Source organism: Saccoglossus kowalevskii, chromosome 16 (genome assembly GCF_978046115.1).
Source record: "Saccoglossus kowalevskii chromosome 16, keSacKowa6.1, whole genome shotgun sequence".
NCBI classification, from domain to species: domain Eukaryota; kingdom Metazoa; phylum Hemichordata; class Enteropneusta; family Harrimaniidae; genus Saccoglossus; species Saccoglossus kowalevskii.
The window spans coordinates 9583263-9607336 of NC_140656.1; the positions used below are offsets into that span (position 1 = coordinate 9583263).

Genomic DNA, 24074 nt, shown 5'->3' on the forward strand with positions numbered 1-24074 from the left:
TAGCGAATGAAGACAAAAAAAAACAAGTCGAAAGACTATTCTGTTTTTTGTCCCTTTATACAAAATTTCTCTCTACAAGGAATTTCTGTACTTTTTTCACGGACAATTTAACTATTACAAACTCCTTTAATTTCCCAAGACTATTTTTTGTGAACTTCACAAGTTACTGAAAATCGTGAAATTTTGAAGCAGTGAAAATTTCAATATATTGTTGTTTATTTAGCTCAATTCTCATGGATTGTCTTGATACGAATTAACTCAGTTTGAGATCATTTATCATCAGAAATTGCTGCTGTAATTTACTATTGGATGCCCTAATTGTAATTCTATTATGTGTGTGTTTATTATTTTAAACAACTTTAATTTCACGAGAGACAAATTTTCAGTGAATATCCTGAAATTTTGTAGGATTGTGGTCCTATGACATGAATTTCATAAACTTTCGCAAAATGTTGTCCTTACGAATACCATCAAATTTCTAGCAGCAACAATTAAGCAGATGTAATACCTACAATTTGTTATTTTTTCGTTTAAATTATTAAATTTAAATTAAATTGATCAGGTGGCTACCTAGTGGCATGTTGATTGGTCTAACCAGGATTACCGGTACATGATTTCAGATGAATATTTCAATTCATTATCATAATAACATATTTGCACTATTAGTAGCGCTTACACTTTACCTGAATGACAGAGGTGTGGCAAAATGCACCATTAGGTAGTATTTTAAAAATCCAGTATAAAATAAATGCATTTTTTGGTTTATGTGCATTTTTAAAAGAGATGCGATTCTAACAGCAGTACGGTAATTGTCTGAGGAAATATGATACTTACGAACCACATTATAAGCAGTGCTTACAAGATACATTACAATATAGTGTCATTACTGTAATTCAAACTGAGAACATATCAGCAAGTCCCGCGAGTCAATTCAGAGGAATAATACCTGGTACCCATTAGACTGGCCCAGCTGTGGTGATTTTTTTCAGTTAAATTATAATTACAATAAAAATCTTGGAAATTTGGGTTGAACATGGTTTCGGTGATTTCGCGGTTACAGGGGAATTTAAACTTTAAAAAAAAAAAAATTGCCAATACTGTGCCAGTCTAGGTGTCTATGTTTGAGGACGAAAACATGTAGACAATTTTTTTTTAAGATACAAAAAGCATGTTATGTATCTAGAGTTACATTTTTCCTGTGAAATTCACAAAAAAGGTTATCTTAATCCCAAGAGCGGCAATGGCAATTTTTCGATAAAGTGTTCAGAAACTATCAATACAATTCTGTATCACCTTTTTACTACAGGTAACGAACTGACTGACTGACACTTAGAAATTGTAAGATTTGGCTGTATGCTATTTTGGACTGTAAAAACATGTTTAGGGGCACTCTCAAAACAACATTCTCAAACATGGGTGCCAGGTTTTTCATTGAGTTGAGTCCCTGGGAAATAAAGTTTGGTACTGTCATGAACATCAGAAAATAAAATTCAGTGAAAATAAATTATTTCCGATGGTTTGCATCACAATCATAGAACTGTTTTCAGTCAATAGAATTACATCTTTTTCTAGTAACAGTATCCTTTGGTTTTTTCCAAGACTTCATGTATCTTTCAGTGCTGTGAATTATTTCAAAGACCACCTGTGAAAAAAAAAAAACATACCGGTATATCATGAGTGAGGTCGAACCATTTCATGTTAGCATTTCATACATGGCATTTTTTGTGAATCAGCATCAATTAATTCCTCATTAGAAAGAGGCAGTTGATTTTATAATATCAATCATATGTGAGACACTTTCTCAAAAATAGATTTCCATGATTATGTTCTGACCACAAGTATGCTGAGGTAATCTCGATGCCTAAAATACAAAATCAACAAGTTTTATACAAAGCTGAAACTCACACACTGAAAATGTGTGTAAAACTGCAGATGACTGGAGTTATGCCCCCCCCCCCATTTTCCATGCATGCTAGTCGAATTGAACTACCTGTATAAAGTATAGTCACACGCTATAATAGACATGAGTGGGCATGTGACATAAACATAAGACAAATCACACATGATCTGTAAAAGTCTACACGTGAAAGTATATCAATTGTTTGATCTATAAAGTTGCAATTATTAACAGGGGGGTAGTTTTTGCGAAGCGCATGTTTGGATTTCATGTAAACAAACAATGTAGTTTACACATGTCCATAACATCCTATATTGAACATAATGCAACGTGACAACCTCCGCCCTTTAAATAACAAACTACCGATAGGTCATTTTTCTAAACCATATAATGTGATGTTCTCACCTCAACAGCAATCAGTAATATTATCATCCATTCCAATCTCAGAGAATGTTTCTCGTTTAGGTGAGTTCTCATTAATTCCACCATCTCTGAACAATGGTTTAGTTTTTCATTCATTACCTGAAACGTTTGAAAAACTAGAGTAACTTCTCTAATGAGGAAAACTGTTTGTGTCGTCTTAGCTCAATCCATTTGAACAAAATCATATACTGTAAAATGACTAATTTTCACTGGGTTTAAATTTCACTGATTTACCATTTCAGGCATATTCAGTGGGTTTTAAATTCACGGTTTCGTAATTTAGATAATGTGTTTTATGCTAAATTTTACATATTCACTGTGTTTTAATTCAGCGCATTTTTCCAAATAAGCTAAATTAAAACCCAGTGAATAATTACACCCTTTACAGTATGCGGTACTTAAAGTCCATGAAAAATGAATGGACAGACAGATGAATGGACTCCAAAGACTACATTTGTAAATCTGAATGTGCTTCAATTTTGTTCCGCAGTCATGTTTTTTTTTTTATTATACAGAGCTTCTCAGCAGTCAACAAACTGACTTGATTCCAGTCTTGTTAGAGGGCACACTCGAGCTTACCTTGGTTCTCCTGGCTATATTCAGATAATTACACATTGTGTTAAATATGTGTTCCAATTCCTCTCTGTCCCAATAAAAATCAGGTGTCATAAGCAAATCAGAGCTGAGGTTAATCAGATGCCGCAGGTGCATTAGTTCACCCACTTTCTTCATGACATCTTCTCTACTCATTTTCAATTGCTTACCAGCTTTGAGATACTAACAGAAAGAATAGTAACAGATTGTATTCAATGTAGAATTATAAGAGTAGTAAAAGTCAAAGAGTAATATTGGTTGTAGTTTTGTGAATTATGAGCGTTATGGTGAATTTAGTAGCAATATACTTCAAGACAGAGAGTCACAGTGACTTTTGTAGCAGTGATTCAGGGATTCACACCTCTATTACAAAGCTTTTTTTAAACAAGAGAACAGGGGTGCAGCGCCCTTATGCTATGGCCATGCGCCCCCTTACCTTGAGGAGCTGATTTTCTGGCAACCATAAAATTCTGATTGACCAGTGATGACATGTGGCCACAGTCTTCAACTGTGACCTGTCTGATAGTAATTTTGGCCTTAAGAAAGCCATAGAATGCTCCATTTTAACTTAGAATTATCAACAACTCCACACCCTGGTAGGGAGAACTCTATCTCCCCCACTTGGTGGCAATGCTGAATTGCAGTTTTTTTCTGGAAAAACCCTGCTTTTATATACACATAGGCTCTTGTAAATGAGATGTGTCTATGGTAAAAATAAGTCATAGGAATACAATTAATGCAACTGTTGGTATACAACGTACCATGTCACCATTATTAGAACTCAATAGTACAGTAATTAAAATTCGTCCCAACCACATGATTATAGGTGTTTTTAGAAAATATTCTTATTTGAACTCATTCCTGTTCATTTACAGAAAAACACCCATCAGCTCATGAATACTAGCAGATATGACGCTCAATCATATATAGATCACAAATGATCTGCAATAATTCTAGACCCAGAGTTAGTAATATTTCTGGCAAGATTATATTGCGTTTTAGCATGAATGTTTCACATATACTAGTAGCTGAACTACTAACAATGCAAGATCGAGATAATTTCAGGGTTACCATGAAATGAAAATTACATACCTCAGGAACCCATTCAATGGAGGAGACAAATCGGTCCAGAGAATATTCCCAAATAGCCAATTTAACTGAAATAAATTTTATAAAAATAGTAATATGTACATGGATTAATTTACAGATGGTATGGAAACATGGAATTAATTTTCGCTCAAAAGATTTTTGAGTGTTTTGTATGGAATTTATTTTCACTGATTTTTGACAAGTTGAATGTAAAATATAGGAAAAAAGGTATATTCACTGCATTTTATTTTAAATTGAATCATTCCTTCAGCGAAAATAGTGAAATTTTATTCTAAGCGAAAATAATGTGTTTTACAGTATTTGATTTAAACAAATTTGAATCTGTGTTCTAAAAAATATAATCCTATATATTCATACAAATCATGGCATTAAAACAAAGTCATGTAACCATTATCTTATCAACCCCCATGTACTTCTACATTGACTTGACCACACAAGGATTAACAGATAATATTATATTTCATTCACTGCAAAATTTAACGTTAGACACAAATCGAACGTCAAAAATCAAATGATTTAATTTAGAACTGAGGAATAAGACGTTAAAAATTAACGATCATCAATGTGTGTAGCACAATATTAAGCATTGAAATTCCAGGATTCAAATTTGTTGAATCTCATGTGATGTTTTGATGCCACTAAAACGTTTTGATCTTTGTTTGTCCTGGTTTAACAATCAATTTCATGCATAACACAGGAAATGGTTATTTTGAAAGAAATCACATCGGATGGTAAAAGTAATGTTTTTATATTTAGTAAGGCTTTGTTAGGTTTCACAGTTGTTAATTATTTTAGATTATGAATAACTTCTGAAAGCAATATGCATGAAGTACTACTCATTAGACAATAGTTATGTTCTGAATGGTATTTCAGTTACACTAGCTGTTACTGTGTATTATACTCGTTATACTCGTGTATTGTAATGATTACCTGAGAGTGCCAGTGCATTTGCAAACGTGAACTTCTCAAGAACTGTCAGATCTTTGCTGCTTACAGAATTCAATATGATGTCACCTTTAGACAGTTTTGTTGCCTGTCTAAGAATAAAAGAAATTAATTTACATTTACAAAACAAAGTCAATATTTCATACATTCAATAAGCAACAGAGAAAATGATAATATACATTTTGATAAAAAATAATTCAAATAATGCAATGGAGAATTTAAGTTTGATAAATTAAGGTTTCTCGATTTAAAAACCAGTGGGAGGGCTGGTGGATTTTGTTTGTAGAGAAATAATTGTTAAGGCTATAAAGAACTACAAATAATTGCACGATGCTTTTGCAATAATATAAGGTTATTACAAAGATACCTCAAAGTATGCACGAAGACAGTACAGCGAGAGTATCGATCCGAATGACGTGCAGTGGAGGTCAATGCGACAGCCTACTGTCTGGGTGCATATTTTGAGGTATCTTCGTAATAACCTTATTATTATACATCTTTTCCTTCCAAGGATACATGATGGGAATGCCGAAATCTAAAAAGTGTAGAACAAAATCAGCGAACTTCTTCGTATGGAGTCTGGTCAAATCCTGGTGGCAGCCATGTTAGTTTTTATTATTAGAGGACGCATACGTGCGTAATCATTCCATATATGGAATTCCCATTTCCTAATACGGTGGGATCAAAATACCCCATAAAATACCACAAAATTACGGCACGCTGTAACTTATGGCATTACAGTGAGAGATGTATAATAATGTAAAAGAATAGGAAAACATAGATGTGAATAAAATGTTTGCAGAAGATCAGATTCTTCTACATGTAGCTTTACCCCCCTCCACCCCCATCATGTTTTCTGATGGATGACCACTTGTACAACTTCAAGAATATTTATAAATGTTCGCCAAGATTTTAAAGGTTCCTTCATTTTGATTGGCTGATCAACAATAACAATGTGATGTACATAGATGGGAATATGCAGCAAAGTATACACCTGTATGGCAATCCATGATTGTTCACTCTTTGATATAAAACAAAGCCAAAATTAAGTGCCTACATCTGATAAAATGATACATAGCATGCAGCATAAGCAAATTGGATTTGTGTCATACCACATACTTCACACATACATACAATTTTTCCCTCTTATCTAAAGTTGTTAAATGTTGGGAAATACTCACTCTGAATATCTGTAAGCCATTTGTTCATTCTCCCAGTTCACTAACGCAACCTCATATGAATTAATCTCATGTTTAGAAAGTATCCGCATCACTTTCTTCATCTACAAATGAAATTGAAGTGTATTTTATACGGCTTAGTTAGATGGGTTTTAGCTAAAATGAGAAAATTGAAGTGAACAAAACTGAGAAAAGAACATTGAAGGTACCAATCTGGTAAGTATCAAAGCTTTTGGATTTTAAGAAGTTGAAAATGTATAATTGGCACCAACAACAGAAATGAGTAGTATGAATAGAAACGCTCTGGTGACTACAACCTATATTGTATGGATGACTATTTTACAGAACAATTGGGGAGGTAGAAATAAACAATAACTCAAGAATAATCCTCCCAAGGCTGAAAATACAAGGCATCAGAGAATCCTACATTGTGCCTTAAACCTGACAGAGAAAAAAACCACATTATACAAAACTGTAAATGATTGTATATTTTGCTAATCGCTATATACTGTAAAATAATTTATATTAGTTAGAATTAATTTTCACTGAAAAGACTTTTTAGGTATTTTGTGATTTTTGCTGAGTTGAATGTAAAATATAGAAAAAAAAGTTATATTCACTGGATTTTATTTTTACTAAATCATTCCTTCAGCAAAAATTTATTCCAAGTATTTTACAGTACATGTATACAAAATTTTAAACCCAAATAATGAAAATAATGATGCAACAAAAGTGAATCTTACTAACTTTCAAGTCAGATACATTCCAGAGGACAACTGATCCTTCTCGGAAAAAGAATATTTCGCCAGGTTCATTATCAGTTTCCTCGTTCTCTGAATCACCAATGTTCATGTGGAGCACATCTTGCACATCTACAGACAAAGACAAACAAAGATAGAAAATAAAATAATAATGAAAGATGGAATTACAGGGTACCCATAATTCAAAGACTTGCTGAAATAATCTTCATGCTCTTTATTTGGATGGGGAGGGGGGTCAAAGATGATTTCTATTCACTTTTATCATACAATAGTCTATGCTGACTCTTTGTGTTCCAAGCCTCACTTTCACATTGAAGGGATGTATCAGTGGCAAATCATATGTATTGTATCATTGCAATAAGTGGGAAAGTGAGGCTTGGAACTCAAATTAGTCATGGTAATAATGGTCATGATAAAAGTGAGTTATTGTGCACCAAATTCACACTGTGTGGCATTATACAGTTCATTATACTGTAAAACATTTAATTTTGATGTTATGAGCATATTCACTGTGTTTTAATTTCATGAATTTGTCAAGGAAACAAGGAGTTTTATTGTTATTTTACATGTCCACGTAGATTTAATTTAGCGGATTTTACGTATCAGCGAAATTAAAAGACAGTGAATAATTAATGCATTTACAGTATTTCTTTCACTTGCAAACATTTGACAGAAAAGATCACAATTGTTGTGTGATTGTCAATTATCCATGATTCCTTTATTAGCAGTGGCTATACACTTACCTTGGGGCATTTGTGACAATCTACAAAGCTGATGTGCCTGTAAATCAAAACTCAAATGTTCCAAGTTGTATTGCTTTGCTGTAGAAAATGCAGTACACACAAAGACATCCTACACATATAGAAAGAAGAAAATCAACAATGACAATACATTATTCATTTGCAACAGGGATAATTTTAAACCTGCTATTTTTTATCAGTGTTTGTTTCTAATTTTTTTTTTTTAAGTAATTGCCAACAAAGGATACTCAGAAATTGCTGTAATTTAACTTTGAAAACAGCAAAAACATCACTGAAAACACAACTACAAAATCAACATTAGTAAATTAATGAAAATTGCTACTACCAGAGCCTTAATTTTAAAATGTCAATTATTATGAACCCCTACAAAACAAAATACAAACAAAAGCATATATCACTTCCAGTATGAGGGCGCTGTAACATACTACATGCAGTGCTTAGTTACACGTGTATGGCAATAATATTGTTATCACTTACTTGTAGATCTGTTTTAGCCAGTCTAGAGGGGTTCTTTGTCCTTGGTCTTGACTGTAAATGCTTTTTTTCTGCTGGCAACTCTTTACCAGTATTGTGTTTCCCACTACGAGTCGGTTTATTCCGGCTATCACTTGGTAACACTGATTTAGTGGCGTAACCCCTCACAACAATACTTGAAGTGATCACATCGGTAAAAATTACAGACGATGTCTTAGAAATACTGTTTTTAAATAATGTACTTGATTTATTAAAATACTTGGCTGGTCCATAAACTTGTCGACCAAAAAAATGACTAGATCTCTTGTAAACATTTCTGGAATCTATTTCACAGGTTCTACACAAGATGTTTTTCTCTTTGTAATAGATACCAATGCATTGCCGTTCAGCTGGTACCTTTGAATATGATCTAGTCTGTAAAACACATAAATGCTGTAGCTGTTTTGTTTTCGGTACCACAAATTTTCCAGGTGTCCGACAAATACTGGGTATCCTTTTTAATGGTCCATACAGCAGCATGTTAAATGACCTACGAGAAATTTAATAAAAAACATAGTTAAACTACGCATGGTTTGCCTATATCTTCAAACTACCTGAATACATAGTCTTACTTGGGATTTTTAACTATTTGAAGATCTTCCATATGGCACGCTGAGTTGTGTTGATTACGAGATTGATGCACGAGATTTTGCATGAGGGAACAAGAACTACTCACAAACCTTACAGGGGGTCTGGGGCATGCTCCCCCTTAAAATGTTTGAAATTTAGACCCCCTGAAATGCTATTTCCTACATTTTGAGGGGAACATTTTGCTGACACAAAAGGGTTTCAGCTTGGTTTTGGAGGGGCGACGCCCCTCACCATTTTTCTCGAGGGGGGCGACTGCCCCCTCTGCTGTCGTCACTGATGTTAAAAATATGTGTAACCAAAGTGTGGATTTTTTTCCTAGTGTTGCCGCCTGCAAATTCATTTTTTTTTTTACTGCTGAGCAGGATCAATTTTCTTAGCATCATGTGTTTGAGGTCATACCGAAGTAAAAATGTAATTACACCTATAAGGTATATGATAAATTTTTTATGGACTAAAAGATTCAAATATGCTTGGTTAGCATCTAATACTACTTTTATTAAAGTGACACAGAAAATAACTTGTATCTGTCACCGTACGCCATAAGTTACAGTGTGCCGCAATTTTGCGGTATTTTACAGGGTAATTCATTCTACCGTACAAGGACATGCGAATTCCAAATATGGAATGATTACGCGTGCAAGCGTCTAATAATAAAAACAAACATAGCTGCCATCATGGTTTGAACGGACTCCACACAAAGAAGTTAGCTGATTCTGTTCTAAACTTTTTGTATTTCGGCATTCCCATGATGTATCCTTGGAAGGAAAAGATGTATAATAATGTTATTACGAGAATACCTCAAAGTATGCACTCACACAGTACGCCGTGCATCAACTTCTGCTGCGAGTCGGTCAATATTCCAGCAGTTCTGTCTTCATGCATACTTTTAGGTATTCTCGTAATAACCTCACATTAACAATCATTGCATATATTTTTATCAAACCAAATACATGCAAGTAATATCTTTATGGCAATTGAATTCACTTTGGGAATTTGATGTGAAGGAACAATATAGTGCATCTGATACCTTTAACAGAAAGCCCCCTAAATGTGAAACTGACACTCCAGGCCCACAATGCAAATGTACAACCCCTCCAGATAACTATCTTGAAGGGGAGAATTTACAATTAAAATTAGAAGGGGGCATGGTCAGGGTTAAAATTAGAAGTTATGGTTGAGGGGTGAGGAACTCTTACAGAGGCAGCGGCACAAAATTGTGCATGAGGGGGCAAAATCGGCTCACCAATCTCGCGCGACCTTACTAGGGGGTCGGACATGCATTTTGAAATATAGACTCTCTGAAATGCTATTTCCTGCATTTTGAGGGACAAATTTTGCTAACACGAAGGGTTTCAGCTTGACTTTGGTGGGGCGACGCCCCCCTCAACTTTTTTTCAAGGGGCGATCGTCCCCTCTGCCCCCCTGTGCCGCCGTCACTGTCTCACTGACACAACATGTAAAGGGTTCATAATAAGGCATAAATATAGAATAGAAAACCTTTTGGATATACATGTATACATTTGATGGACAATTTTCACCACTACAAGCACAAGTTTTGAAAAGCAGGTCTCTTCACAATGACTGGAGGAATAATGTGCACATACATACAATATACTGGTACATCTACCTTTGGTTATTTAGCTCCACCCAAACCTGCCTTGCAAACTATGTATAGGCAGTGTTCCTTGGGCTATCTAAATGACATGATCCTAACCCCTTACACAAACAGGCGCTCTGTACATTTCTTGGATAATAAAAAGGACCTAAAGTAGGATCTGTATACTTAGTTGTCAGTACATTCCCTGACCAACTCATAAAAAAAACAACACATGTTGGGAAAGCTTTTCCACCATGACATTGAAATTGTACTAAAATAACATCATTTTTGAAATTCTATTTCATCGATCAATTTATATTACTGATACCTTTGAATTTTGCGAAAATCAAAACACTGAGCAAAACCACCCCCTGCGCAGCCATTTTAAAAACAGACTCAAGCATATGCTTTTCCCAAACATGTATGTGTGTGCAGCACAATCTCACAAATTGAATATCTAGGCCCAGTACATATTCACAGATGATACAGGTGTATTGATTCTGAGAAATAAAGATGTCTGATACATATTCATTTGCAGCAACCTGGTAAGTCATCAATAATATAAAAACATTGCATGTGTTCATTAGTGTTCATAGTCTTTATTTCTGTTTCACTCCAATGGAACAAAGTCTCCAAAAGAATTATTGGAAATACAAGAGACTTATTGAAATAAAAATACAACTAAACAAGCATGCTTTAATATATAAACATTTGTTTATAACATATATTACATACATTTCTTGGTGAGAACGCTGGTTCATTTGGAAAATTATGAACTAATTATAAAAATTACAAATGATAAACAATGATTATACAAAGCATATCAGAAAGCCAAGAACCTTGCCTATAGGAAAACATACTTTCAAGTACTCGTAACATTTTTCTGGCAGCCATGGCAAATTTACAAAATATGTATGGTAGATCTCATCAAATGTATTCAAAGCAGTTTGGCACAAAACAATTATTATTATCCCAGTGAAATAGAAATATCCTTAATGTATTGCAGGCCACAATAATCAAAGTAGAGTTCTGCATCGACATTCTTTTATTCATTCGCATCTCAGTCAAAAAATGGTTTAATATATTTGTTTAATATGTTTTTGTATAATAAAAAATAAATACCTAGGGCCAATAGTCAGTTGTAAATGCCGCAAATATACACAAAAGACATTTTGGAATGCATGAAATGCGTGTAATACACTGGATATACTGGTTTCCGCTTTCACATACATGAGCAACAACAGAATTTAGTATATGTTATTTTTACTGTCATGATTCAACACAAGCAGCCTGTCGGCTGAGATAATTCCGCTGTTAGCAATGCACATTTCAAATAAAGATATCATTAGAAAATGAACAAAAATCTGAGAGAGGTCCACTTGTATTACCTAAGAAATCAGACTTATGGTTTTTAACAAGAAGTCCAAAATATTACTTTCTACCATTTAGAGAATTGAAGATATCATCACAAAATGAACAAATTTGAGAGCGGTCCACCTGAGGTACCTATATGTATAATATCAAGACAATCAGACTAGTATTTTTCAAGAAGTCGAAACAGTAAAAAGTTGATGTGAACGACAACTAAATACTCATATGACAAGCTCTGTTTGACAAATAATCACAATATTGTACATATGATGTAGTATACTTAGTTACTGTAGTGAATCCATATTTCCATCGGTTATTTATCAAATAGTAATAATAATTTTGTTCAACAATTCAACAAGTTTTGTCATAATATAAAGTTCAGTTTCTACTATATTTTCCAAGCATGTTGGTTTTACTATACATACTATACTATACTGTACATGTTTGAGCTTCCACGAAAACAACAAAGGTTGGTGTACTGTGGAATACTTTATTTTCGCTGGAATTAATTTTCGCTGAAAAGGCTTTTTGGGCGTTTCGCTTGGAATTTATTTTCACTGATTTTTCAAGAGTTTAATGTGAAATATCGGGAAAAAAGTATATTCGCTGGATTTTATTTTCACGGAATCATCCCTTCAGCAAAAATAGTGAAAATAAATTCCAAGCGAAAATAAAGTATTCTACAGTATTGTGACAAATAAATATGCAAACAAGATTTTTTTATTATGTTAATTAGTCATGCATTGAGTTATGTCATAACACCATGTATAGCCTAATATGTCAAAGAAATTAAACTTTTTGACATGGATACTCAAATAACAAGCATTGAGAAAGTATCTTCAATGACATAAATAACAAGCATTGAGAATGCACAGTCCCTCGCAAAACAACAAATTTGCAGTGCACATTTTATCTCTTTAACATACATGTTTTGTCAAACTTGAACTGCAATTTATACAGCGCCCCCACACCACAGTTGTATAAAACATCTATGCCAGTCAGCCATTTGTTTGAATACAAATTGATGTGCACCTGTAACCCAATATGCATGATTACTATTATACGAACATTGAATGAAATCGACCAGTTCATCTCTGGAGAACATTTCCGGACATGTTATCGAAATTTAGCAAATTTTAAATGCAAAATGGCCACCAGTCGGCCATATTTGATCGAATTGTCATAAAATTGATGTACATTTGTTAGTCATCATTCATTATCTTTATGTTAAGTTTGAATGAGCATGTATGAAAAATGGCTCTGGATGGACGAACAAACCCCAAATTAATAGTCCCTGATTTCTGACTTGGGACTAAAAATAGGTGACAATTATTTCTTTAAGTATCCTTTAGACATTTTTCACAAATCCACTCATCCTCATCTATATCGTCACCACTTAAACCCACACAATCAAAGTGTGACCAAGCATGACATATGTCACAGCAGACTGCATCTGTAAGACAATTTTCACCACAGATACCACATGGCCATTTTATTGACCTTTGTCGTTTTTTGGCTGGTTTTTTCAAGTTACTTTTCTTTTTTCTGTTCAAGGAAATGCCGCTTGAGCCAGGTTGTGGTTCAGTAGTGAGACTTTCATTCTCATCTTGTTCCAATGACTGTGAAGTATGTCTGCTAAAAACTTCAGGTTGTGGCATTTGTGCACTGTCTTTCACTTTCAATGTCAAAGCACTTAACATTTTCCCTTTGGTTTTCTGATCTGCCTCTGGTATGGAATAAGCATCACTGAATAAGGCCAACTCTGTTTTGTTCATTTTCATAGATTCAATAAAAGAAGGATTTGAATCTATTTCAGACTGGAGTCTAAGATGAGACTGCTGCTTGTTAATGGATTTGTCATCTTTCACTGTCTGTAGTGTGAATGCTGCACATGTGGATTTCTTGATCTGTTCCTGATGTGCTTCTTTCTTCAAAACATTCAACTTTCTCAAATATTTTGGGCTTTTGTAATGTCGCAGTAATCTACCAGAAGGAAGCACCAGCATTTGGCTATCTCTCAGGTCCCGGTAGGCCTGTGGGCTTCGATTCCAAAGAGTAAGGCATGTTTTTATGACTTTTGGATCCCATCTTCTGGCCTTCGCAGATTTCGAACTAAGGGCTTGATACTGGCTTTTCATGAGAATCTTCATCTCCGGTGAAGCATTTGGAAAAACCTTTGATAGGAGTACTGCCATATCTTTATCATCTCTATCAGTTAGGATAATATTATCACCTACTTCTTCCTTATTAACTGTATTGTCAGGATTTTGCTTATCACATTTTTTTGATGATTGAATGAATCCTATCCGGCATTTTCGACATGCTTCACCCGTAGAAAGAAAAGGTAACACCTGCTGACACTTTCTTGAGCGTATTCTGTATTTGGTGGTATTCTCATCACCATGCATAATGTAGCTTTCATAAATTCTTGCTTTACTTTCAGGTTGTTTTTTGGAAACTTGAATGCCTTTACATAGTTTGAGTTTCCTCACTAATGTTATGACAGTCTTTACTCCATCTACTGTTGGCTGAAATTGATTACTAATATGTAAATTGTTGAGTTGTATAGGTGTACTGCGTACTTCAAGTCTCCATTCTGTTGAAAGAAAGGTGACAAACTTGATGACATCGTTGCCATTGCACAGGATGTCAGATAGTACACCAACTCGTACTGATGAAGCTAATTCACAGGGAAATCGAACAACATCGCTTGGCAAACAGATGTCATCCAGCGAATTTAGTTTACCAATAGAATCATGCCCTCTTCTCAGCTGGATTCCTTTATACACTGCATATCTTTTTCCTGTTGCTCGATCAACAAGATGTCGTGATTTCACAGGAAGTAAAGTATGCAACAGTTTGTTGAGCATGTTATTTGTGACAAGTTTATATTGGCAGCTTTCATTGTCTTCAAGATACACTTTCCAAACATCAGACTTTTTCACCTCAGCAGATGCATTCAATTCAAATTTGTTAAGACACCTAGAAATTAAAAAAAAATGAAAAAAGTTTATTGTATTAATATCTGTTTTTGTTTCACAAGAATTGATGAATAATTTGTTCATTGCCCTTACTAATTCAGGATCTATCAGGAGTTTTTCTAGAAAAAAACTGCAAGAGGGAGCACTGCAATTCAGCGGCGCAACCAAGTGGGGGAGATAGGGTTCTCCCTATCAGGGTGTGAGTTTTGGATAATTCTTAGTTGAAATGGAGCATTCTATGGCTTCCTTGGGGCCAAAATTACTATCAGTTGAAGACTGGTCATTCAGAATTTTATGGTTGCCAGAGGATCTGCTCCCAAGTGTAAGGGGGCACATGGCCATGGCATGAGGGCGCTGCACCCTTGTTCCCTTGTTTAAAAAAATCCCTGATCTATGCAGGTCTACAGCAAGTAGTGGTGTCTATTAATAATTCCAAGCTCATCCAAAGAATTAATGACAAAGCACTGTTCGGTTTCAACAGTTTTGTGCCCTACAGGATTGTTTTATTACATCTAAACAAAAGTTTGAAACTTCAGGTTAATTGACTAAACATATCTGTATTTTTGTTATTGTCACACAGGTTCAGCGGAACGCAGCCAAGTGTTTTGACTGTTATTGGGCACAATTATTAGATTTGATTAGCGTCACCAATGGCACAAAATCCTGTTTTCATATAAATGCGTAAGTGATGTGGTAATTTCCCGCAGTATTTAAAATGATGAACTAATATGCAGGTCTCAAATGCAACGTTGTCCTATAGGTTTTTGATCAAAAATCAACGAATGTATTAAAATCATGCAATTTACAATGACCCTCATATTCACCTTTTCAAAATCAAAACATAAAATTTGGCCTTTTTGTAAGTGTCGCATTTTTTTTATAAAAACACTTTTTCATTTTCTGTTTTGACTCGGACAAAAAATATGTTTGAATTCATAATTTAATATAACAAGCAGCCTATCGGCTGAGATAGCTCCGCTGTTAGCAATGCACATTTCAATTAAAGAACTGAAGACATCATTAGAAAATGAACAATATGTATAGTATAAAAGCAATCGGACTTACAGTTTTTAACAAGAAGTCGAAAATATCACTTTTTACCAAAAATGACAAAAATATTCACCAAAATTAGAGAATTGAATATATCATCACGAAATGAACAAATCTTAGAAAGGTCTACATGTAGTATCTATATATGTAATATCAAAGCAATTGAACTATTGGTTTTTTAACAAGAAGTCGAATATACCGGTATTACTTTTTACCAAAAATGACAAAAATATTCACCAAAATTAGAGAATTGAAGATATCATCACGAAATGAACAAATCTGAGAGAGGTCCACATGTAGTACCTATATATGTAGTATCAAAGCAATTGGACTTGCGGTTTTTAACAAGAAGTCGAAAATATCAGTTTTTACCAAAAATGACAAAAATATTCACCAAAATTAGAGAATTAAAGATATCATTACAAAATAAACAAACCTGAGAGAGGTCCACATGTAGTACCTCTATATGTAATATCAAAGCAATTGCACTTGCGGTTTTTAACAAGAAGTCGAAAATATCACTTTTTACCAAAAATGACAAAAATATTCACCCAAATTAGAGAATTGAAGATATCAACATGAAATGAACAAACCTAAGAGAGATCTACCCAAGGTACATATACACTAAGTATCAAAGCATTCAGGCTTGTAGTTTTCAAGAAGAAGTCGAAAAAGTACAACATTGACACGGACGACGACAATCACTCATATGATAAGCTCCGCTCGACAAAGTCGACAGCTGAGCTAAAAATATTAGTGCTACACTCAGAAAGTGTTGCAATTTTGACCTTTGCACTTACTGCGTGTATGACACATCTTTTTCTATCTACTGATGGCGTTGGTGTTGCATGACATGTTTATCAAGCAGTCTTTGAATCTTTCAGTGTTTGACTATCTTCTGTCCGAATTTAATCCGAAACTTTTACCAAAGAGACCAGTATTGCTTACTAATCGTATTGTGGTGTTTTGAGGTCAAGTTGAGGGTTTCAGTGTATTTTGTTTTATTCGTCCTCATCTATGGGTTAGCATACACGGTGATGTGTGAACCGTGCATGGTACACATTTATTTTCTTGAGACAGAATTTCTCAATCTTGAATTTTGAGAGTTACCAAATTTTCATAAAAAGGATTAAAAAATTAAAGAAATAACAATAAATGGGATTCCTAACCACAAAGCCCTATTTCCAAAATCCAGTAAAACACATGCTATATCACAATTTTGATTGAGTCAATGTTACATCTTCCAGCGTTAGTATTTATAAAAATCCATCTCTTACAGTGTTCACAGTTGATTTTTTATCCAAATTAGACGTCGTAATGAGTGATAACTTAATTTTTTAAATGACATTTATCCTTACCATAACCTTATAAACTAGATTTGAATTTATTACATTCGTTCTATCATCATTTGTGTAGCTGCCTATTTCTATCTGTTCTTTCATTTTAATGTTCGTTATATTAATTGTCCCGTGTATTATTCATGGCCTGCTACATAATCTTGGCACTAATTGCAGGAAACATGTTGTTGCTAGTGTTAAAATTATGTAATCATTTACAGCAAGTCTCAGAAGTATTGGGGCAGCCAATTTACAAACTCGCTAGCGAATTGGCTAATTGCTTTGGTTTTGACTAAACGGTTGGCTTTTGAATCTCGCTGGCGCCTTCTTGTGGTCACGCCCACTTAAGACGAAGCTATGTAACAGTAGGGGACGATCATCATACTTTAGGAGCTAATCAGCGACAGTTGGATGGCGATTTAGCTTTGAAATATACCAGGGAAAGTGTTCTATGCTCTTTGTGTCCACACAATAACGACGAATAAGGTCAAATTTTTCAGCGGTTGGCTTAATGTTACCCCAACGGATCGTTTGAATGTGAAAGTTTGTTATTTTCTCCCTGATTTGTAGGAAACTGTTTCTCAACTTATCTATTTAGTTTCAAGCAGTGTTCAAGAAGGTTAACCTCATATAATAAATATCGGTGGATTAATCACATTTATAATATTATCACGCCAGCTGACTGTGGCCATTTTCGAGCACAAATCATTCAGGGGAATCCAGACATGTACCAGCCTGAGAATGCGTAAAAACATTGCATGTTCCCTAATGCAATATAGACTCGCCAAGAGTGGACGCGATCACAAACCGGCGCCAGCAAGATTCGAAAACCAACCATTTAGTCAAAACCCAAGCAGTTAGCCAATTTGCTAACGAGTTTGCAAATTGGCTGCCCCAATACTTCTGAGATTTGCTGTAACACTGAATGTGTGTCAGTTACTATAAAGATTATTTGTATATAAATAGGGTTGCATAATAGCTCAGTTACAATGCCTAATTATTAAATTAATTCCTAAAAATTCTGCTAAACTTTGACTTCAGATTTCTTTAACATTCACATTGTACTGATGGTTTGTGATTCAAGTTTTTGATATCATAAATTCTGAAATGTTTGGCTTTATGATCAATTTACTGACCGCTTTATTATGTTAACATATATGTCATGGCAGAAACATATAAACGCATGAAGTACAACACATCATAGTCTAATCACTAAAAAAGAGATATATGAACTTCATGATATTTATCAAGTAAAAGTAAAAGTACACTATAGCTTGAAATCACAGATCATTAGTAAAAAATCAAAATCTAGAGTACTGGTAAACAAAGATACATTCTACCATTTTACTCTTGTAGATTCTGAAGTGTCGCATTATTTTTTATAAGCAGAGCGTTTTCTAAGAAAATGTTCTTGAAATATCAGTGGAACAGACGGATACACGGACACACATACACATACACACACAGATACAGACACACTAAATGCAAAGACTCCCATTTTGTGCTTCACACATGGGAGTCAAAAATGTAACCATTCTCTGACCAATCGACGATCTTGAATGAGATGTAATATTATTGCTTTGCGGATGAATAAAAGGATGCCGATGCACAAATTGACTGTGATTATTGTGGCCTGCAACACATTAAGGATATTTCTATTTTACTGGAATAATAATTGTTTTATCAATTTACGGTAAATGATCTGTGTCAAACTGCACCGACGATGTGAAGATGTGACGATGTGCTTTGAAGACATTTGATAGGATCTATGTTTTTTGTAAATTTGCCATGGCTGCAAGAAAAATATTGCGAGTACTTGAAAGTGTGTTTCACTATAGCCAAGGTTTATGAATTTCTGAAATGCTTTGTATAATCATTATTTATGAACTAATTGGTAATTTTTACAATTAGTTTGAAATTTTCCAAATGAACCAGCATTCTCACCAAGTAATGTATGTTGTAATATGTTATAAACAAATGTTTATTATATATTGAAGGGAGCTTGTTCGTTATATTTTTATTTTAATAAGTCTATTGTATTTCCAATAATTTTTTGGAGACTATTTGTTCCATTGGAGTGAAACAGAAATAAAGACTATGAACACTGATGAACAAATTTGATATTATTGATGACTTACCAGGTTGCTGCAAATGAATTTTTCTCAGACATCTTTATTTCTCACCATCAACAGGTACATCTGTATCATCTGTGAATATCAATCTGATTCAAATAAGATCCTGGTTGGCTTAATTTTTTAAATTTTATCTTAATATATTTTTTATTATTATTGGTATTTTAATTTTAGGAAACTGCGTGTGCTCAGGTCTCCATTTTGAAAATGGCTGCGCAAGGGTTGTTGTCAATTTTGCTTGGAGTTTTGATTTTCACTCGTTTTAGTTTGAATAAAGGTAGTATAAGTTGATCAATAGTTCCTATTGGTATCATGCTTGACATGTGAGAAGCAGGACGAAATAGAATTTCACTCAGACTATAGAACATACTAGTAACGCAGCTTTTCTTTGGTCAGAGGCATGTCATGTTCGTTTTGGGGCTTAACTATTTAATCCAATAAATAACTAATGTGACTATGTAATAACACGATTTCCATTATTATTTTATCAAATAATGCTAGATAGTGCAATGTGCACACAGGGAGTAGGGTTGCAATTCATTATCTTTTTTCTTAGTTAAATACTCTTCACAAATGCGACAAAACATATGCAAGTTATTTCTATGTAAATGTTCCATGTTTCTGTAATTATACAAATACAAGAACAGAGATAATTAAAATTTATGCCTCATTAAAATGTCAGCTTCCTACTGAATATTAAAAGACTTCAATTGCTTAGTTCTCAAGTTTTCAAATGCATTGACCACAAAAACTATGAAGCGTCTACACAAAAGAACACTCGGATTGACTTTCCAATGTACCCCACCGCTATTCTTATCCGCTATTGCCCCTCAAATTAATAGTATATGTCCCTCTTGAGAACACCTATAGTTCTCGAAAGGGGCATATACAATTGGCGAGGAGGGGGGGGGTAGGGTAAGTTTTTGGGTAAGAGGTGGGATATATTGGAATGCATGTATGTACATGTTGAAATGGTCATAGTGCTAGTGGTTAGTGCGATTAGCACTAATTCAAAACTACTAAATCCAGGGATAAAACAGTACTAGATCTAAAGCTAAAATATGCACAGTGTGTGTGGCATTGTTATTGCAACCCTTTTCATTTGCAAACTGCACACATGCAAAATGAGTACGGACAGAGTAAATTTATATCGTTTTGTATGTTTTAATGAAACCAAACCAAGCAGTGTTTCAAGACCACTTGAATGGAATAAAAAAGAACACCAACGCACGCATGTCGATGGTATGACTTTTATTTCTGGCTCGAAAAGACTGATTGATGTACATCTGATAAAAATGCACATTTACACATTCCTGCGTTTGATTAGACTGGCATAGTTGAGACAGCTTTTTACCTTTGTCAAATGAAAACTGTAACCTGTAGCCGCGAGAGAAATCTCGAGTTCGTCAAAGCAATTTTACAGTTCTCCTTTTCTCTGCATCCGTGGGAGCATGAGCTCGTTGTCACATTTACACGTTGTAACACAAGCGCATTAGCTGATGCAGGGACAATCAACACAATTACCGTGTATACTTGAATATACAAGTAATCTCAGACAATTATTAAATTCTCTTAGATGAAAACAATGCAAGACAGAATGGGAAAACAACCGATCGTTCAGAAAGCAGGTTTAGAGTTACAGTAGAACGAAATACGGCCGGAAATATGTATTCACACAACATAGTTTATGTTTGTGAATATATTTATTGAATGTAGCAGCATAGACCACATCACTCTAGAAAGAACTGTGCATACAGCCGACTTGAATTTGGATTCTTACAAGCTGCCTTGTCACCAGAAATGACCTTGTTTATTTTACTTTACACAGCTTAGATCAGTAATGCATCGTCTCAAATTTATTATCTTTACTATTGCGATGCACAAGCAGTAGCATTTATTTTGCCAGTCAGTAATTTAGTGATGTTGCCATTTCACTGGGACCGGGGCACAGGCACTTGGTGCATTTCTTAGATAACAAGTCATTGTCAATGACATATTCCCCGTCATGTTTTTAGTGTTTGTCAAACAATGAGAAGCATAGTCAGATTATGTTTAAATATTGGGATAGTATTTAGCATATTAACTACAAATGTGCATAAAACTGGTATAAAAGTTTGAATGAATTGGTCAAGACATGCCCCGGAAACTGTTAATGACATGTCCAAATGTTGATTTTTGGGACAATTAATGGCTGTCAGTTGGGATATCTTGCCTTTGTACAAAATTTAACCCAAATCTATACAATCATCTCTGTAAAATGAGCAGAACACTCGTAAAAAACAAAATGGCCACCAGTCGGCAATTTTGAATCGATGTCCTGAAAAAAGTTGACGTGCATCAGTAACCCACCATGACTGTTGTCAATGGCAAGTTTGAATAAAATTGGTCTTGGCATGTCCGAGAAACGATTGATGACAAAAATGGCCGCCAGTCGGTCAAAGGACAACCAAATCAAAAATAAATCAATGTGAACATGCTTTGAAGAAAATCTGTCCAGGCGTCTCTCGAGAAATGATGATGGGTGGACGGTCGGACGGAATCCAAAACATAAGTCGGGGACGATGATGATACAGGAATTCTATGCAAATATTAATAATTTGATATACACACGTCATTTCTCAACGTCATTGACAATGTGGATAACAAAGCCACTTGCACTGTGTATATTTTGCACTAGATCCAGTGTCATTTTACTCTTAGATCTAGTACTATTTCGGATACTGTCAACATGCTAATTTCAACACATATACATACACCTAAAATCCGAACACTGTCGATGCCAACACCACTATTTTGACCTTTGTAGAAAAATTCTGCGAAAAGCCAAAATAGTGAATTTAATCATTATGTATTCATAAATATCGTAGACGAAAGTAGGAAAAAATAAAAATGCCGCAACTCGATCAATCTTTTCACCACCAGTTCACTCTTCTCATCACAAATGAGTCGTGTTTACATTAGTCTGCACTTTCCTCAAAAAAATTGGGACAAAAATAGCAAATTTTTGGGGTAAAAATTGAAAATTAACTCAAATTTTATTTGCTGGCCCCAAAATTAGGGTTCATTTCCAGAAATATTGAAAAAATATAAGCAAAAAGTGCAGATAAATTTTGGCGTGAAATCTGGTGATGAAATGTTTAAAATGGCTGAATTTGAATCGATCTCGATCGTGGACGTGTGTTGGCTTTATGAATGAGACTCGTCTATGTTGCACCATATAGAAAAGTTACAAAGAATTGACGTACTAGTCCCGACAAAACCCAAACTTCACTTACCTTTTATAAATACTATTCGAACGGAATGGTATTTGGTAGCATTTTTTCATATGGACGCTGACATCTTTGATTTTCAAAAACCAGCGAATGTTGAGGGCACCATCACATTTTACAAGTTATACCACAAGAGGGCGTAAAACAGCTTCCTGAGAAGATCGATCAAACTAAAAATAAATATTCTTGTCTGTGTTTTCTATATTTTTCTTTTACAATATTTACATGTTCTCATTTTAGGTTGGGTATGTCTCTATTTCTAATGTATGGTCACTTATTCTAAAACGTGTCATTGTGTTTCGCTCTTAAGGATCAATAAATAATGTTCAAAAGTGTACAACTTGCAAATGTCCTAAGTTTTCTATTTTCGTTTTCGATTTCTCCAGAATTCAACATATTTTTGACTCCCGTGTGCGAAGCACACAATGGGAGTCTTTGCAGTTAGTATGTCTGTATGTCTGTATGTCTGTATGTATGTATGTATGTGTGTGTGTCCGTCTGTTCCACTGCTATCTCAAGAACCATACATTGGTTTTTGATGAAACTTGGTGCATAGGTTTTGGTAAAAAGCCATGCATATTTATTACCTAATTTGCATGATAATTAGCTGATTTTTAGCTGTTCGATGACTGTTCCACTGATATCTAAAGAACCACCCATTGGATTTTGATGAAACTTGGCACATAGATGCTCTGAACTAATGCGCAGATTTGATTAGTTTTGGGTAAAAATCTGTGCAATATTAATTACCTAATTCGCATAATGATTAATAAATTGTTGGCTTTTCCACTGATATCTCAAGTACTAATCATCACATTTCAAAAAAACTTGGTACATAATATCATAGGACACTGCACAGACCTGATAGTTTTTAGGGTAATATCAGTACATATTAATTACCTAATTTGCATAATTAATTAATTTTCAGCTTTTGATATTTCTAGTAGGAATCATCACATTTCAATGAAACTTGGTACATAGATGTCATAGGACACTGCACAGACCTGATAGTTTTTAGTGTAATATCAGTACATATTAATTACCTAATTTGCATAATTAATTAATTTTCAGCTTTTGATATTTATAGTAGGAGTCATCACATTTCAATGAAACTTGGTACATAGATGTCATAGGACACTGCACAGACCTGATAGTTTTTAGTGTAATATCAGTACATATTAATTACCTAATTTGCATAATTAATTAATTTTCAGCTTTTGATATTTCTAGTAGGAATCATCACATTTCAATAAAACTTGGTACATAGATGTCACAGGGCACTGCACGGACCTGATAGTTTTTAGGGTAATATCAGTACATATTAATTACCTAATTTGCATAATTAATTAATATTCAGCTTTTGGTATTTCTAGTAGGAATCATCACATTTCAATGAAACTTGGTACATAGATGTCATAGGACACTGCACAGACCTGATAGTTTTTAATGTAATAGCAGTACATATTAATTACCTAATTTGCATAATTAATTAATTTTCAGCTTTTGATATTTCTAGTAGAAATCATTACATTTCAATAAAACTTGGTACATAGATGTCATAGGG

At 34.3% G+C, this 24074-nt stretch overlaps 2 protein-coding genes across 2 annotated transcripts; both read right to left on the bottom strand.

The window, feature by feature from the left end:
• Nucleotides 1–1277: 1277 nt before the first annotated feature.
• On the bottom strand, nucleotides 1278–22574 carry LOC100378814 (required for meiotic nuclear division protein 1 homolog). The gene is made up of 10 exons (XM_002734168.4): nucleotides 22517–22574; nucleotides 8147–8672; nucleotides 7652–7760; nucleotides 6895–7019; nucleotides 6151–6251; nucleotides 4955–5061; nucleotides 4007–4071; nucleotides 2900–3097; nucleotides 2303–2419; nucleotides 1278–1642 (listed from the first exon to the last, which is right to left on the bottom strand). The coding sequence occupies exons 1-10, from the start codon at nucleotides 22564–22566 to the stop codon at nucleotides 1544–1546; spliced, it is 1497 nt and encodes a 498-aa protein (XP_002734214.2). The 5' UTR covers nucleotides 22567–22574; the 3' UTR covers nucleotides 1278–1543.
• On the bottom strand, nucleotides 10950–19279 carry LOC146733646 (uncharacterized). Its single transcript, XM_085491461.1, has 2 exons — nucleotides 19248–19279; nucleotides 10950–14723 (listed from the first exon to the last, which is right to left on the bottom strand). The coding sequence occupies exons 1-2, from the start codon at nucleotides 19277–19279 to the stop codon at nucleotides 13079–13081; spliced, it is 1677 nt and encodes a 558-aa protein (XP_085347587.1). The 3' UTR covers nucleotides 10950–13078.
• Nucleotides 22575–24074: the final 1500 nt, after the last annotated feature.